Source organism: Triticum dicoccoides, chromosome 3B (assembly GCF_002162155.2).
Source record: "Triticum dicoccoides isolate Atlit2015 ecotype Zavitan chromosome 3B, WEW_v2.0, whole genome shotgun sequence".
In the NCBI taxonomy this organism is placed as follows: Eukaryota; Viridiplantae; Streptophyta; class Magnoliopsida; order Poales; family Poaceae; genus Triticum; species Triticum dicoccoides.
The window spans coordinates 498,316,980-498,334,507 of record NC_041385.1 but is presented as its reverse complement, the minus strand read 5'-3'; the positions used below and the strand labels follow the sequence as shown (position 1 = coordinate 498,334,507).

At 44.8% G+C, this 17,528-nt stretch overlaps 1 protein-coding gene across 3 annotated transcripts; it reads left to right on the top strand.

The window, feature by feature from the left end:
* Positions 1–11,952: 11,952 nt before the first annotated feature.
* LOC119276739 lies at positions 11,953–16,989 on the top strand. Of its 3 annotated transcripts, XM_037557882.1 has the most exons (5): positions 11,953–12,116; positions 12,369–12,440; positions 15,546–15,929; positions 16,209–16,676; positions 16,757–16,989. In XM_037557882.1, the coding sequence occupies exons 1-5, from the start codon at positions 12,054–12,056 to the stop codon at positions 16,763–16,765; spliced, it is 996 nt and encodes a 331-aa protein (XP_037413779.1). In that variant the 5' UTR covers positions 11,953–12,053; the 3' UTR covers positions 16,766–16,989. The 3 variants fall into 3 exon arrangements, with proteins under 3 accessions (XP_037413779.1, XP_037413778.1, XP_037413780.1); XM_037557881.1 differs by having other exon boundaries at positions 16,209–16,989; XM_037557883.1 differs by having other exon boundaries at positions 15,510–15,929; positions 16,209–16,989.
* Positions 16,990–17,528: the final 539 nt, after the last annotated feature.

The following is a 17,528-nucleotide window of genomic DNA, read 5'->3' as shown; positions in this document are numbered from 1 at the left end:
AGCCCCAAACGATGTGAACAGGGTTCCCGAGACACCAAACGGGCGCCCGGTACACCGTGCCACGTGCCTACCGCATCACAGCCCACCCCTACGGTCAGCGCTGCGCACGGCCTCTAGCATACTACAAACACCAGAAACTACTTGCAACTCCTGGACAGAGGACAAGGGTGATCAAGAAGCCGAGAGGGTCCATTGGTTTCGGGCCCAATGCGTGGTAGTAGCTGAATCATGGATCACAAACACAGAACTCAGTTCCTGAGGACGGCTGCAATGAGACAACCCACCATGTACTCCTACATGGCCTCTCACCGCTACCTTTACCAAATCGTACTCACACACTTAGCTCACACACAGTAGGACATGTTCACACACCTCTGATTCATCCCCGATGAATCAGACCTGACTCAACTCTAAGCAGTAGCAGGCATGACAAACAAGCATGAATGAGTAGGCACAACAGGGCTCAAACAACTCCTACTCATGCTAGTGGGTTTCATCTATTTACTGTGGCAATGACAGGTCATGCAGAGGATAAAGGGGTTCAGCTACCGCAGCAAGTAACAGATGAATCGGTGTTGTCCTAATGCATTAAAAGAGAGCAGGAGCGAGAGAGTAGGATTGTATCGGAATGAACAAGGGGGTTTTGCTTGCCTGGCACTTCTGAAGATAGCATTGAGTCTTCATCAGTGTCAACGATCGCATCATCGGTATCACGTCTATCGAGAGGGGACAAATACCGGCAACACAGAAGGGAACACAATCAATGCAATGCACAATATGATGCATGATCATGACATGGCAAAATGGATGTGTTTTGGGCTAATGCAACTAGCAACAGATTAAATGAAGTTGGTTTGAATATAAGATTCAAATTCAAACTCCATATGTGATTATTCAAATGTCATTTAATTGATTTGTGCTAAACAGCAGCTATAAGTTGTTCTAACATGCATGAAAATGGTACAGATGGATTCCTTGAATTTTTCTGATAATTTTTCATATATAATTTATTTAATTTGGAGTTACGGTTGAATTTCTATGAATTTTAGAAGTTTTAGGCATTTTCTGGAATTAATAAATCATTTAAGAATTATTTAAATTCCAAAAAACATTTACTGCGTCAGCAGTGCGTCACCGTGACGTCAGCAGGTCAACAGACGCTGCTGCTGGTCAAACCTGGCGTGTGGGGGCCACACGTCAGTGACACAGGGTTGTTTAACCCACTGACAGGTGGGACCGGTCAACGGCCACGTCAGCTAGGTCAATTCCGACGCGTGGGGCCACTGTGGTTAGCTTAAACTAAACAGGGGTTAACCGTGGTTAGTTAAGGGCGTGGGGCCCACAGTCAGTGGCCAAGGCCTGGGTTAGCGGGGGAGGTGGTTAGGCCCTAATGACCGGCCACATCAGCTCTCGCCGGAGTGTAGCCGGCGACGACCACAGAGCACGGCGGGGGACGCCGGACTTGCGCTAGGGGCATCGGATCGACGCGCCAAGGGCACCAGGAGGTAACCCGCGCCCGTGCGCATCTAGGGGGACCAGCGGGAGGTGCGGGGGTGGCCGGGGTTCGCCGGAGTGGAGCCCGAGGCGGCGGCCGGAGTTCGGCCATGTGCGGGGTTGGGCTGCGGCGCGCTAGGAGAGAAACTGATGGTCCAGACGGCATCCGCGGGCCACCAGAAGCGCGCTGGTGCCACGGGTTCGAGCGGAGGGGCTCGGGTCAGGAGAGCTACGCGGCCATGGCGGACGGCGGTGCTCGGGAATGTGGCCGGGGGTGCTACGGCACGGGAACGAGCAAAATGAAGCAGGGGAAACGGAGTGGAGCTCACAGGGGTTGCGACGGTGGCCTCGGGGAGCTCGGGGAGGCACCGGAGCCGACGAATTTGACGAAGATGGCCGGCGGTCCCGAGGTTGAAGAAGACATCGAGGGCGGTGTTGCGGCACGTCTGGGGCCTCGTGGCTCGTTGAGGAGGTAGAGGGAGGACCGGCGGAGCTTCCTGGGGCGTCGGTGAGGCTAGGGGTGGCCGGTGGCCATGGGTACGGCGACGATGACGGCGAGCTCCGCTCGGTGGTGTGCGCGGGAGGGAAGCAGAGGAGGGAACGGGGTCCAGGGGAAGAGAGGGGAGGTGCAGGGGGCGAGGGGGAGTGCGTGGCTCCCTCGGGTGCCTCCAGCGGCGAGCAGGTAAGCAGGAGGTGGCCAGAGCGTGCGCGCGCGCGTCGGGCACACGCCCTCCTGCCTACTGGCAGGAGGTTGAAGACGGTGGCGACCACGGTGGGCTGGGCCGCACAGTGCTGGACCAGCACAGGAGCTGGGCCGGCTCTGGTGGGCTGCACGGGTGAGGCCAGGTAAGTCCAGGTAAGTTTCTGTTCTTTTTATTTTTTTCTTCTGTTTTGTTTTTATTTAATCTTTTGCCACTGTTTTGAATTAAAAATAATAATTCAAACAATGCCAAAGCTCCTCTGAATATTTTTATTTTGCTATATGGACTTTTCCAAAAGCTCATAAAATATTTCAGGGGTATTTGAAATTATATTCTAGTTATATGAATATAATTCAAATTCAAATAGCTAATGATTTAAATTCAGAGTCCCAAAATAAATCCTTTTAAAATGTTCATTATTTTTGGTTTGGATCAATACCCTTGCCAAAAATATTAAACATCTAAGAAGAACATTTTTTGGAACAATGAATGAGATTTTAGGGTTTTTGCCCTTCTTTTATTTAGGGTTTTGAGGCTTCTAAATTCCTCAGTTCAAGTTTCGAAAATATAGACATGATGCACACATGAAGCTAGCCTAGAGCACTACCAGCAGCTAGGGATGTGACAGTTGATCATACCTTTTTCCTCATTTCAATGTCTTCTCATACCGGTGCACCTCATTATCATTCTACTTCTCGCTATTTGTTATTCCGGAGTGCTCAAGATATCTCGAAGATTCGTGTTTCCACTCTACATTCGTTCAAGCTCTTTCGAGATTGGTATCTCATTCAAGTCATTTAATTCAACCGGTGCAACATCTCTTTTAAATCTTTTCAACGTTGTTCTTTTGAGTGGGCCCTAACCCACAGTTCTTTTCCCAGGATCTTACCTGACTCTTCTATTTTCCCAGAGCTATCCTAAATTCTTCTCCAAGTTTGACGTAAGAATGAGTTATCATCAGTCAAATACTTTTCTCCAAGATATTTCAAATTCTTTTCATAGTTGGCTCAACCTCTTCGCTTTTGATTCTTCCGGTGTGCCTCAATAATTCTTGGTGGTGTTTCTCGTTGTCATTCTCATCATTTGAAGACCGAAGAAGAGTTCCTCTTAAATCCTTACCCGTTCTTCCAAAGATGCATGGTTCTAGCTTGATGCCATCCTCTCATAATTGTTTTGATTGTTCATTCCGGAGCATTTCATGAGTTGTTTCCGTTTCTTTCCTCCGAAGGCCATCATGTCATAATTCTTCATTCTCAGCGTGTAGCTATCATTCTCCAAATCTTACCGGTGCATCATTCAAATATCCTCTAATCAGTTCATGATCTCTTCAAGTATCTAAATTCCCTCAAGTATCTTCATCCGTTTTCCAATTCTTCCTGGTGAATTGTGCCTTTGCTACGTTCATTTTCAATTCTTACGGTGGTTCGTTCAAGATTTCACTTCCTTCGTTATCATATTAATTCATTCGTTCTTTTCAATCCCACCGGTGATTCCATCAATACCTTCTCAAGCTTGCGCTATATCTCTATCTGTAATCATTTTTCAATGAGAATAAGTAGTATGCCAAATCCATTGCTTGTCATCAATTAAATTTGATGAAGGATAAGCATACAATAAATCTTATTTTTTATTTCCTCGAGGTGAATCAATTCTTTTTATGGAGATTATTCATGATGAATAAATTCTTGATTACAAGTGATTCATCTTTCTTTCCGGAGTTGGTCATCATATCACATTCTCGGTTCGAGAGGCTTCATCTTCCTTTTCCGGAGTTCCAAGTTTTCCGCAAGGCTTCACCCTGTGTTTTCAACTTCTCTTTCTTTTTATCATCCTTTTATTACCGGAGTTCTTCATTGAGGCTCTACATGGTGGTTCATCAAGGATTCTCTTCATTCTTCAATTGTTCTTCAAGATTTCTCTCGAAGTTAAGATCCGTCAAGCTATACTCTAAAATAAACATGGTGCTCAACACATGTTTTGTTTTGAGGAGTTCAAGTATTCTTCATCTTGCATTCCATAGTGCAATTCTTTCTACCTTAGCTTTTGAGGTGGTGTTATATCATTCTTGGCAATTTCCATTCATGTTTCATGATTCATATGTTGTCAAGAATGAGGTATTTTAAATCCATCATTTTCTCTTCGTTCAAGAGATCTTTTCGACCAATCAACTTCTTCGTTGGAGTTATCTTGTGTCATATTTCACCTAAAGCCTTTCCTTAAGGGTTGTTGCTATTTGTGGTGATTATGCATGACCCAAGCTTGCTCTCTATTCACTTGGTGGAAGAAGTTTCTCTTATCTTCATTGATCTCAACCAATCAATTGTTTCCATTAGTGGCCGGTTGTCACCTCATCATTTTGAGATTTTTGCCATAAGCCCACAACAAGCTTGTGCTTTTCGTTGTTGATTTTCCAACAACTCCGTTCAATTCTTCTTTGCAAGGATGCTTTCCAAGTTCACTTGTGGCAAAAGTTGTCATTTTATTCTCCGCCACTTTATCCCAACGGTCTAACTTCTATTCTTTCGTTACGGAGGCATTGTGATGTTGTGCTCTTCACCCATCACCTCGTTTGGTGAGGATCGTCTTCTTTTCTTGCTTATCCATTTAACCGGAGTGTTGTATCATCTCTTCAATATCTTTTAATCTTATCAACTTTTCTTCTCTTTTCAACCGGAGTGCTGTCTGAAATCCTTCTTACCCCTTGTGCCATTCTTTCAATAGTTCCGGAGGCAGTGTGTTGTTGATTTCATCAAGTATCATCCCATCTTCTCAAGCTCATGTTCTATTCCTTCCATGTTCAATCGGAGTGCTGCCCGAATTCTTCCTCTCCCATCTTGTTTTAACCGCAGTGGTTTTGAATTCTATCTTGTCCATTAAACTCTTGATTCATGTCTTTGCAACCTTCAAGTTATCGTAATACTCCTTGTCCCTCTTTTCTAACGGGTTGTTTGCAATCTCGTTCATCTCTGTTGTACTCTTTCTTTTAAATTGCTCAACCTCTCAAGGTTCGTGGTTTCACTCGTTCGTCAAAGAAGCAACTTTAGTTTACCCCTTCTCTTCCTCTTCCTTTTCCCTCCTGTGCCATCCTAGATCTCGGGACGAGATCCTCTCGTAGTGGTGGAGTGTTGTAACGCCCCGGATGCAACTTTCCATATTCGTAACTCCAACTCTTGCTTTTTCCGGAGATGCGATATGATATTTCCGTCGTGGTTGGTTTTTTTTGCATATTGTTTTGCATATTTCATTCCATATGTTTATGTCATGATCATGTTGAGTGCCTTGTCATATTTGCTTCTTGCTTCATTAACACCATTGTTTTCATTGCATTGTGCCTTTTGTCATTTTGCATTTCATCATAATCACCATGTGCATCATTTTCTTCATGATGTTGTCTTGCTCTATGCATGTTGCATGTGACCAAACCCCTTGCTATGTCTCTCAAATCTACCCATGCATTAACACCTCCTTCTTCCTTCTTATTCCTTTCATTTCTGCTAGTGCCATTGGCTGTCCTCCATAAATGTTCATTTATTTCCTGATGATCTTACTCCATGCCTTATACCTCTCTGTCAAATATCATCCATTTTGGAGTTGTTTTGGTTGGGTTCAAAAATGGCTCAAGTTTAAATTTAATTCAAACTTGTTTTATTTTTATACCTCTAAAAATTCCCAAAGCAATTTATTCAAAATCTACATAAATCCAGAATCCCACATATGTTTTTTATCTCATCCTAATTCCTTGCCAAACTCCTTGGCCTTTTCTTGCATTTCTGTTTGAAGAAATTGCTTAAAGGAAAAGAGCCCAGCGCAGCGGCAGCCCGGCCCAGCTCCAGCGCCTCCCAGTGGCCCAGCCAAGCCACCGAAGCCCACCTGCTCCTCTCCTCTAAGCCGGCCCAGCCTATCTACCTCACGGCCACCTGCTCCGTTTGCCTGGCCGTCTCTTTCCTTCAGAGAAGCGCAGGCTCCAGCGCGTGAGCTCCCTCACGGACGTCGAGGCCAACGGCGCCCGTGCCCCTTTTAAGCCAGCCGCGCCCCCTAGGGTTTCTCTCCTTCCCTCTCTTCCCTCTGCGCCGCCGCCTCTCCACAAATCCCCACTCGCGCCCTGCCCCGCTGCTTCTAGGAGCCATGGCCGGCAAGGCCACGAGCTTCCCTCCGGCATAGGAGCATAGCCGGCCTCCCCTTCGTCGACCCCGAGCACCGCAGCGCCTCCCCGAGTCCGTTCTGACACCGATCCGAGCAGGAGAACGCCTTCCCCGACGTCCTCTTCATCCTCTACTTCGTCTTCTTCACGGACAGCAAGTCCACCGGAGTTCCTCGCCTCCTCTCCGTTGATATTCTGCGTCCCCGGCCGCATCCTCATGTCAAAGGTATACTAGGTATATCCAACTCCAACCCTGCTATTTTCCATCACGATTCGATCGTCGGAGTCGTCGCTAGATCCATGCCATCTTCGTGTTCTCGGTGCTCCGACGAGTTCTGAATTTTGTTGCGTAGTTGCAGTGGTCGCCGTGGTTCCTCGCGCTTCGCCCCGCTCTGGATCCTCTCTCGCACACGCCTCCTCGTCGTGCCACTCCCTGCTCGACCCTCTCTGTTCGCGCTCGCATAACACGCCCATCTCGCACGCAAGTCTCATTGCCCTGCTTCGCCGTATCCCCGCCATGTCTGAGACAAGCTTCTGCTCGTCCTCGTTCTCCTGTATCAGTAGCCTCGCGCGCGCTTTCTCACAGCAGCAGCCGCTCGGTTCCACGCCCAGCACCCACCGCTCGCATCCATACACGCACGTCCGCGCACCCGCATGCCTCGCCCGCATTCCTGTCGTCCTGCTCGCCAGCGCCGAGTCGAGTACGAGGCCGTGCTCGCTCCACCGCACTCACCGCAGCCCTGCCGCTAGGTCCCACCCAGCACTCGCTCACCGCGCCGCCCCTTGCTGCACCCACGCGTGCAAGCATGCTCGTCGGTTTCCGCACCCCCGCCGTTGTTCTGCTGCACCTGTAGCCGCTGTGTTGCTCGCCGTCGTCGCCGGCAAGTTGCTGTTCATCCATGGCTCCCAGACCGGGCCTTTGCCCTGTTCAAATAGCTTAGCGCCCCTCTCTGAACACAAGCATCACAGCTAGCCTAGTGGTTGGCGCAGCCACTATCCATCCGAGGGGTCAGGGGATCAAGTCATATTTTTGCTCTGTTTTCCCCTTATTTCTATGCGCACACACACTTAGCGCTCACCCAGGCCAAGTCCACCTGGGCCGCTGCAGGTTGCTGCAATCCGGCCTGTGCATTCTTTTTTTTCCAGTCTGTGTTTTTTTAGCATTTTCCAGTGCATGCATATTTACAGGAAATGCCATCATTTTGAATTGCTAATAACTAAACAATCGTGCATCGGATTAAAACAAACTTTATATGTGGTATGCTTAGAATTTTGTGTAGATTAATAATATGCCCACTTTCATCCATGTTTAAAATGTTTAAAATGTTGTTTGATTAATTTTGCTCTATTGCCATGTTAAAATGATTTAATTCATAACTAATTAACCGTAACTCCGAATTTAATAAACTTTATATGTAAATGGGGTGGAAAAATGCCTAGTTTAACATGGTGGACTTTATTTTCCTGTTTAACAACCTTAAAATATGTTTTAGGGCAGAACAGTAGCTAATTCAAAATATGCACATGGGGATTTTTCCGGAATTGTTGTTCGTTGTTTCCGGCCTCATTTAAACTTGTCTAGATAGGTGGTTTTGTTGTGCTTCACCCCTTGCCATGTTAATCAACATTTAATATTGTTGGGTACATAAACGAGATCGAACTAAATAACTTGTCGTGGTGTTTCATCAATATGCACCGTTGCATATTGAGCTCCACTTAATTTGTAGGATTGCTTGTGCACTTTGCCATGCCATGCTTCATTAAACCGGACATGCATCATACTTGTTTGTGCATCATGCCATGTTTATGCTTGTGCATTTACCATGTTGTTTGTTTCTTTCCGGTGTTGCTTCTTAGTTCCGGTAATGTTGCGATTGTGAGGATTCGTTCGACTACTCCCGTTCGTCTTCTTCATGGACTCGTTCTTCTTCCTTGCGGGATTTCAGGCAAGATGACTGCTACCCTGGATCTCACTACTATCATTGCTATGCTAGTTGCTTCGTTCTATCGCTATGCTGCGCTACCTATTACCTGTTTATCAAGCCATCCCATATTGCCATGAACCTCTAACCTTTGACACCTTTCCTATGCAAACCGTTGTTTGGCTATGTTACCACTTTTGCTCAGCCCCTCTTATAGCGTTGCTAGTTGCAGGTGAAGTTGAAGATTTCTCCATGGTGGACAGGGTTTATGTTGGGATATCACAATATCTCTTATATTATTAATGCATCTATATATTTGGTAAAGGGTGGAAGGCTCGGCCTTATGCCTGGTGTTTTGTTCCACTCTTGCCGCCCTAGTTTCCGTCATAACGGTGTTATGTTCCCGGATTTTGCGTTCCTTACGCGGTCGGGTGATTTATGGGACCCCCCTGACAGTTCGCTTTGAATAAAACTCCTCCAGCAAGGCCCAACATTGGTTTTACCATTTGCCTCACCTATTACCTTTTCCCTTTGGAGTCGCGCATCCCAAGGGTCATCTTTATTTTAGCCCCCCCCGGGCCAATGCTTGTCTAAGTGTTGGTCCAAACTAGAGCCACTTGCAGCGCCACCTCGGGGAAACTTGAGGGCTGGTTCTAGTTGTACGTACTGCTCATCCGGTCGTGGCCTGAGACGAGATACGCGTTGCTACTATCAGGATGTCGGCACGCCGGGAGGTCTTGCTGGTCTTGTTTTACCATTGTCGAAATGTCTTGTAAACCGGGATTCCGAGACTGATCGGGTCTTCCTGGGAGAAGGTCTATTCCTTCGTTGATCGCGAGAGCTTGTCATGGGCTAAGTTGGGACACCCCTGCAGGGTTTAAACTTTCGAGAGCCGTGCCCGCGGTTATGTGGCAGATGGGAATTTGTTAATGTCCGGTTGTAGATAACTTGACACCAGATCCAAATTAAAACGCATCAACCGCGTGTGTAGCCGTGATGGTCTCTTCTCGGCGGAGTCCGGGAAGTGAACACGGTTTCTGTGTTATGTTTGACGTAAGTAGGTGTTCAGGATCACCTCTTGGTCATTGCTAGCTTCACGACTGTTCCGCTTGTTTCTCTTCTCGCTCTCATTTGCGTATGTTAGCCACCATACTTGCTTAGTCGCTGCTGCAACCTCACCACTTTACCCCTTCCTTTCCTATTAAGCTTTGCTAGTCTTGATACCCATGGTAATGGGATTGCTGAGTCCTCGCGGCTCACCAGATACTTCCAAAACCAGTTTGCAGGTGCCTATGTTACCGAGCAGGTGACGCAACCAAGCTCAAGGAGGAGCTCGATGAAGATCTTGCCCTTTGTGGTGTTTCGTTCTAGTTGATCAGTAGTGGAGCCCAGTTGGGGTCGATCGGGGACCTTTGTCGCATTTGGGGTTCTTCTTTTATTTTGGTTCCGTAGTCGGACCTTGATTGTATCTGGATGATGTAATGCTTTATTCATGTAATTGTGTGAAGTGGCGATTGTAAGCCAACTATGTATCTCTTTCCCTTATGTATTACATGGGTTGTGTGAAGATTACCTCACTTGCGACATTGCTTTCAATGCGGTTATGCCTCTAAGTCGTGCTTCGACACGTGGGAGATATAGCCGCATCGAGGGCGTTACAGGCGACCTCATACCCGGCAAGTGTCCTGATTGAGGAGTGTGCCGGACTGGTGGGAGCCCCATACCCGGCATGCGTCCTGGTTGGGACCTCAGGTTTTAGATGTAAGATTTAGCTGCGAGGTATATTTGGTATTAGACCCAGACTATCAGCATCCCTTTATCAACTGGATAGGAGTAGCGACAGATGTTGCCTAAATGGTGGTTTTAGTCTTACTGGTGTATGACTTTATAAGGTCTTGTGTGAATAATTAATAAAGTGGCTGAATGCATCGTCCAGATGCAAAGGCCAGGGGTCCTCCTCCATTTCTAAAAAAATCCAATTCAAAATTGTCTTGAGTTGTTATGATATTTCACCAAAAGTAACATGACGCGAAAACTCATGTACTAACCTTCATGTATGCAACTGCAAATTAGTTATGATTTTGCTAGCACTATTTTTCTGAGAAAAGTAAAAGGAGAACCTGATCAGTAAGTTCCCGTTCATACTTAAGGATTCTCAAACTACCATTAATCAACAACATCAAAGGAAATCTAACGAGCGCGCTGGTGGCCTGGGCATCCATGACCTGTCAGCGTTTGCACGCGCACTACGGCTGCGTTGGTTGTGGCTCGCCTGGACGCAGCCAAACCGGCCCTGGGTAGGCTTGGGCGTTCCCTGTAACGACGACGACGAAGCACTGTTTGCGGCCTGCACGGTGGTCACCATCAACGACGGGGCCATGGCATCATTCTGGTCGTCAAACTGGCTCGACGGCAGGCCCCTGCGTGCAGTCTACCCGGAGGTCTTCGCCCAATCCATCCGGAAATGCAGGACTGTGCGGGACGCCCTGCATCAGGACCGTTGGGTTCTCGACCTTGGCCACGACAACCTCCCCAGCATCATCCATCAGGTGCTCCAACTGGCCAGGCAACTGCGAAACGCCGCGATCACCCTCGTCGAGGGCACGCCGGACACGATCAGATGGACAGCATGCAGCTCTGGACAGTACTCGGCGCGATCTGCATATGATGTGCAATTCGAAGACACTCCCCTGCTCAACTTCAAGAAATCGATCTGGAAAACATGGGGGCCGGGCAAAATGAAAATGCTACTCTGGCTGCTGCATTTGGACCGGCTCTGGTGCTGCGACAGGCTTCAGCGGCGCGGCTGGGAAAACAACTACTTCTGTCAACTCTGCGTGTGGCAGCTCGAGACATCCTCCCACCTCTTCTGGGAGTGTCCGATCTCCATTTAGGTATGGAACAAGGTTGCAACATGGGCAGGCTGCAGCGCCCTAGGCCACAGCAACTGGAGCATGGGGGCATCCACAGTCGAGCGCGTCCGACTGATCATAGACGGCGCGCCTCCCGGCGCCAAAAAGGGAACCAAATCGATGCTACTGATGATCATATGGCACATATGGATCGAGCGAAACTCATGCACTTTCAGAGGGAAGCTCCCCAGTGTCAACAACATCATCGAAGCCTGCCGCAGGGACATGGAGCAATGGTGAATCGCCGGAGCTAAATGCATCGAGCACCCCTTCGGGGATGTACCTTGAGAGATAGCATCATGAGCCTAGAGGCCTCTCGCTAATGAGAGGCAGATGTACCTCTTCTTTTTCGCTCCACTGATCTCTTGATCAAACATTGTTCTCCCGCTCTCTTCTGCTTAATGAAATATAGCCAAATGGCTTATTCAAAAAAAAAAGAAATCTAATCTTGTACTATTAGCCTATTAGATGAACCCGTAGTGTTGCTTGTATGCCTATTTTTTTCTCCAATATACTGTAGTTAGGAGTAGAGATAATATTGAGCGATGCAATGTTTTTTTTTTTAGAATAAAGAGCGATGCAAGAGTTGGGAGGGAGTAAATAGAAAAGGAGAAACAGGCCGTCCGTTGGTGGGCTGTGGGGAGAAGAAAGGGAAAAGTATAACGGGTAGATGGGGCTGGGCTGGGCTGGCTGACTAATGGGAAGAGACCGAGCCGGACTCCGTCCGCTTGCCAATCCACCCAATAAAGGGCCAGGACCTCAAGCCATCGTCCTCACTTCGCCGCCTAGTCTAGGGTTGATCCTAACAAAAAAAATCTAGTCTAGGGTTTAGACTGTCCGTCGAGCGTCGAGAGCCGTCTGCCCGCGAGCGTGGGTGTGAAGTATGTCGACAGGGATCGCCGGGGGGCCGCCGCCGACGGAAAGAGCATCCTGGTGGACGTGTTTGGTAGGCCAACACAACCTCCAAATCTGTTTTCTCAGATAATTCTTTCCTTTTGATCCTTGACTCTGCTCCTACCTTGGCCAATTTTCAAGATGCGGATGGTTTTGAATATTAATTGAAGCAGTAGATAAAGATTGCACCACAAATTTGTATTTTAATTATTCCTTCGGCGTATCAATTTAACAGGACAACCAATTTGTATTGAAATATGTCTAAGTCGAATAATCACTGCTAATTAAATCTGCACTTTGAAAGGTACTCACCGCCGAGTCTCTCTTGATGACTCCAGTCTTTGAAACAATGAGGAATTGTTTCGGCAATGTGCAGGTAGGCACCCTTTAGATTATTTTGATTTGATTCTGTTATCTTATTTTCGTCAAAGAATATTCACTGTGAAAGCATACATCAAGTTAAACGAAACCATACTAGATCCCGAGGACAATACAAATTTGTACGCAACTAAGACAGCCTTAAAGATATCTTTTGCTTAGACTATGTTCTATTGAGATTCTTTCTTATTTTATTATCTGTTGTGTAAATGGGGCATAAGCTGGTTAAGCAAATTGGATTACCATAGTTCATCAAATTGGAAACTAAAAAAAAGGCAATAGATAAACTTAGTAATTGCAAAATTTGCGCTTTGTATCTTGTTATGTGCTTTGAGAATGATTAATTGTATTTTTCATCATATCATAGAAAGAGCGTATGGTTAGTTCCTACTATTTTTTCTCTTGGACTACATAGTTGCCCATGCGTCGCAACGGGGTACAAATATTTTGTATGCAATCACCGTGATATAAGAGCGTTTTTGATTCAACATGTCAATGACTGCACTTGGTTTCTTAATTTAACTATTTTCCTGGTGAGTTCTTTAGGTTCAGCTTATTATGACACAAGATCGATTTTTGGTATGCGCAGATTTTGATATTTGGTGATAAAGAAGATGCCACCGAATTTGCTGGCTCTCTTTCACTTGTGTTGGTTTATACCGTATTTATTGTGTTTTGTAGTTGGATAATCTTGATGACTCGATATGCAGAGAGGTCAGGAATTGTTGTTATAAACTATCGAGGATTCTGAACTGAAGCTTGAACAATTAGTTTTTAGTTTGCCTTGAACATTCTACTTTTATCTTGTCATCTTCACTAAGTACGATTCTGGTTTGTTGCTTATGGAATTGATTTTTCAGCAGAGACTTTTCTTCTCATTGATGCTTCTTTAGTGGAATTTGGATCATGGAGTTGCTGGGGAACTATCTAGTTTTATTTTGATTGATAGCTAGCAAAGCTAATTTGATGATTTCTGCTAGTTGTATAGTTTCAAAGTTAGCTTTGTACATATGCCAATTTGTTTTGTGCTTATTTCATCCTGGATTTTAAGATGCAAAGCACACTGGGAAACTTCTAATTTAATTGACAACTAGTTAAACACTGATTTTATAATTCCTGCCGATTGCATATTTGTTACATCCTGGATTATTAGGACAAGGTATCCGTTCGTATGTCACTAATGTTCCATAATCCATACATTTAATGGCTAAAATCGTGGAAGGTTCTGTGCCTATTGATGAAGATACTCTAGCTTCCTATTTCTGAGACCGAAGATTGGAATCACCCTCACCCCTCTTAAGAAATCATCAGTTTATCATTCAGCTTCTGGAATTTTTAGCTCTTCTATTTATAGGTTCTTGCTAACAATTTGTTTGTGCCCCCCAGTCTGTTTCCTATTGTTGTTGTTCTTGTTGTGTTTTTTTTGTGTGTGTGTGTGAATATTGCCTCGGGTGGACGGTGTGTGCCTTGTGTGCGTGTTTGTATGCTTGTATGCTTGTATGCTTTGCTGGATGATTTGGCTGTAGTGTGGCATGCACATGAACATGACTTGAATTGCTTTGAGGTCATGCTTGGATTTGTGGACTACTGTTCTACATATACTTGTCAATGATGATTGCACTTGGTTTGTTAACTATTTCCTGGTGAGTTCTTTAGGTTCATCTTATGACTAAATAAATTTTTGGTATGAGCAGATTTTGATATTTGGTACTCCCTCCGTTCCTAAATATAAGTCTTTCTAGAGATTCCGATAAGAGACTACATATGAAGCAAAATGAGTGAATCTACACTCTAAAATATGTCTATATACATCCGTATGTAGTTTGTATTGAAATCTCTAAAAAGACTTGCATTTAGAAATGGAGTATTGAAATCTCTAAAAAGACTTGCATTTAGAAATGGAGGGAGTAATAAAGAAAGATGCCACCTAATTTTCTTGCTCTCTTTCACTTGTGTTGGTTTCTATTTGTTGTGTTAACAGTAGTGGCCTCCTGACTTGTAGTGACTCGACGCTGAGAGGTGCTAGGAATTGTTGTTATAATGGTCTTTTCTAAAACACATCTAGATGTGCCGTAAGTATCCAAGTCCCGTGTCATTGATCTTACATGAAGATTCGTGCAGGTATTTTTTTTCTTTTTCTTTTCTTTTTTGTGTTTGATTGAGTCACTTAGATGTGCAATCCTTAGGGCACATCTAGATGTGCCCTAGACAGACCCTTGTTATAAATAAACTAAAATAATGCATACTGGATTTCCTTGAACATTCTACTTTTCTCATGTCTCCGGTTAGTGTCATGATTCTGGTTTGTTGCTTATGGAATTGATTTTTCCGAAGGGAATGTTCTTCTCATTGGTGCTTCTTGAACAAATAGTTTGCCTTGAACATTCTACTTTTCTCATGTCTTTGATTAGTCTCCACTAAATATGATTCTGTTTTGTTGCTGATGGAATTGATTTTTCAGAAGAGATGTTCTTCTCATTAGTCCTTTTTGAACAAATAGTTTGCCTTGAACATTCTACTTTTCTCATTTCTTCGATTTTGTTGCCTATGGAATTGATTTTTCAGAATATATGTGCTTCTCATTGGTGCTTCTTGAACAAACTAGTTTGCCTTGAACATTCTACTTTTCTCATTTCTTTGATTAGTATATGATTCTAGTTTGTTGCTTGTGGAATTGATTTTTCAGAAGAGAATGTTCTTCTCAGTGGTGCTTCTTCAGTGGAATCTGCATCATGGAATCTTGAGTTGCATCTGCTCGGGTTGATGGGAAACTTCCTAGTTTTGTTTTGATTGATAGCTAGCAAAGCTAATTTGATGATTCCTGCTGCAAGTTAGCTTTGTACTTCTGTCATCCTGGATGCTACTTTGATCACTATGCTTTGTACTACACTAGTGTCAAAAACGTTCTTATATTATGGGACGGAGGGAGTACAATATAATATGGATTGCACTAAATTAGTGACAATTAATATGGATCGCAGGGAGTACATAGTTTTATACTAGTTTTTAAGTAGGAGAGGTTTTAGGGTAAATGCTTATTACTAATGTTATCCACATTCTTTGGAAGGCATCCTTCTCAAGAACAATGGTGATTTTTTTTTAGGCTTGGAACACAAGAACAAAAAATACAATAGATTTCCATTTGCTTTCACCTGGCGGTGAGGATGATGCTAGCAATGAGCAGCAAGATTCGGCAGCTACTATTGCTGCTATTGATGGCAAAGAGCGATCGACGTGGCAAGCGGTTGATGGCAATGCCGAGGATGATGACATTAAGCAACTACTACCAATGTCGCCACCTAATGAAACCAGTGATGATGTGGTTGACTTTGAGAAAGTCATATGTTTTTGTCGACCTGGACCATCGGTGGAGCTATTGGCTGTGTATGCATACTTCCCCTTTGTTGGGAAAATCGTTGTCTCTGACGAGAATGGTGGTCAGTTTGTCTACCACCAAGAAGGAGAAAATCCCAAACTTGACTCTGAGGTAGGCATGGTTCATTGATGATAGCTAGGCCCTGTCATGATATAAGGTTGTTTTAGAGTTGGGCAGAAGAATGTTAACATGTTGGTGAAATGCTAATTTTACTTATCTTTATTAATTTTAGATTCCAACTTATAAGTTGTATTTCTCTTGTTTCGTTACACAAGTTTTTTACCAACATTTTCTTCATGTTTTTTACCAACATTTTCTTCATGTTTTTGTGACACAAAGTTGATATTTTTTTATGTTGAATGTTTAATCTCATTGATATGATAATTGCAGAAAAATTTGGTGCTCACAGGGCCATTCGAAACTATCTCAGGATTCGGTTTTAGTCGCATGACAATTGAAATCCCTGAGATAAGCAGACGTGGTGTTATTGACACTGCTACTCTAGTTTTTGGAGATTACCCATGTGTGGATGTCAAGCATGAAGATGCTCTTATCACAACAAAGTATGGCCGCCGCCTTGTTGTGTCATATGTGTTGATGGAGGAAGGCTTGGGGGTCCATGTGCAGGTCAGCCTCCGCCTCTTTGGTGACGATACATTTCAGACCATCAACGTGCATGGTCAAATCACTGCGCATAACCGGGTCTTCGAGGATGATTGTGTGTTGCTCTTCTTCTGTGAGGAGGAGGAGAAGGTGCAGCTCACCCCCTCTGCTGGCAATGGTAGTGTGATCCTAAAGCCAATGCAGCGGTTCATTGTTACGGTGCCAATCAATCCACAGCCATTTCTTACAATTAAGGTACGGTTGAATGTGACAACTCCAAGCAACGAGGGGGTTCCCATTCCCTTTGAAGGTGATGTTGAGTTCCCTCTTGACAGGGACCATAGAATTCGGACAATCAGCACAAACAACGGTGAGGTGAAAGTCAGTATCACGTACAATTGAAGAAACCTGGTGAATTGCAAGCATGAAGCAAAGAAGTATTAGTACGAGGTCTTCCGGTTATACTGCTAGCAATAAGAGTCAAAACTTGTCCTTTGCATAGCTCTTGTTTACTCAAGTCGTTGTCACAATATGAAAATTTTAATACCAGTAATTTGTTTGCAACTCAGTCTTTCGTATGGGGATTTTGAAAACTACTATAGATGACATGCCACCAGCACAATTTCCAGTCACTGGCAGCAAACATATCCATAACAATCTATTGAGGTGCGACAACAGTTTCTCGATGCAAAAAACCTATGATTCCTTAGGCTTGGATCAGCGCTTCAGCTGGCCGGTTTAGTATAATTGCGTTCCCTCATGATTCGCTTCATGTCAGCCTAAGTTGCTGGTCGCTCGTGAGTACGGTTTTTATTATCCCACCATACAAGAGCATACTCTGTATATTATCCTTGCCATGTCCCACTGCCCTGAGTGCTCATCTATCAGTCCATGCTGTTGAGTATTGTGATTATTATAAATAGGATATTCTATCTTGTCTTGTACTTCAAGATGATCAAGTACTCTTATATATATGCCCATGAGGCTCAAGCAATACAAACGAATAATTCCATCAATCCTCTAACATGGGGGGCGGTCGGCCTCCATGACCGCCACCGGGGGTCGCGCTGCCCTTACCTAGGGTTTGTCCTCCGGTCGTGTTGACCG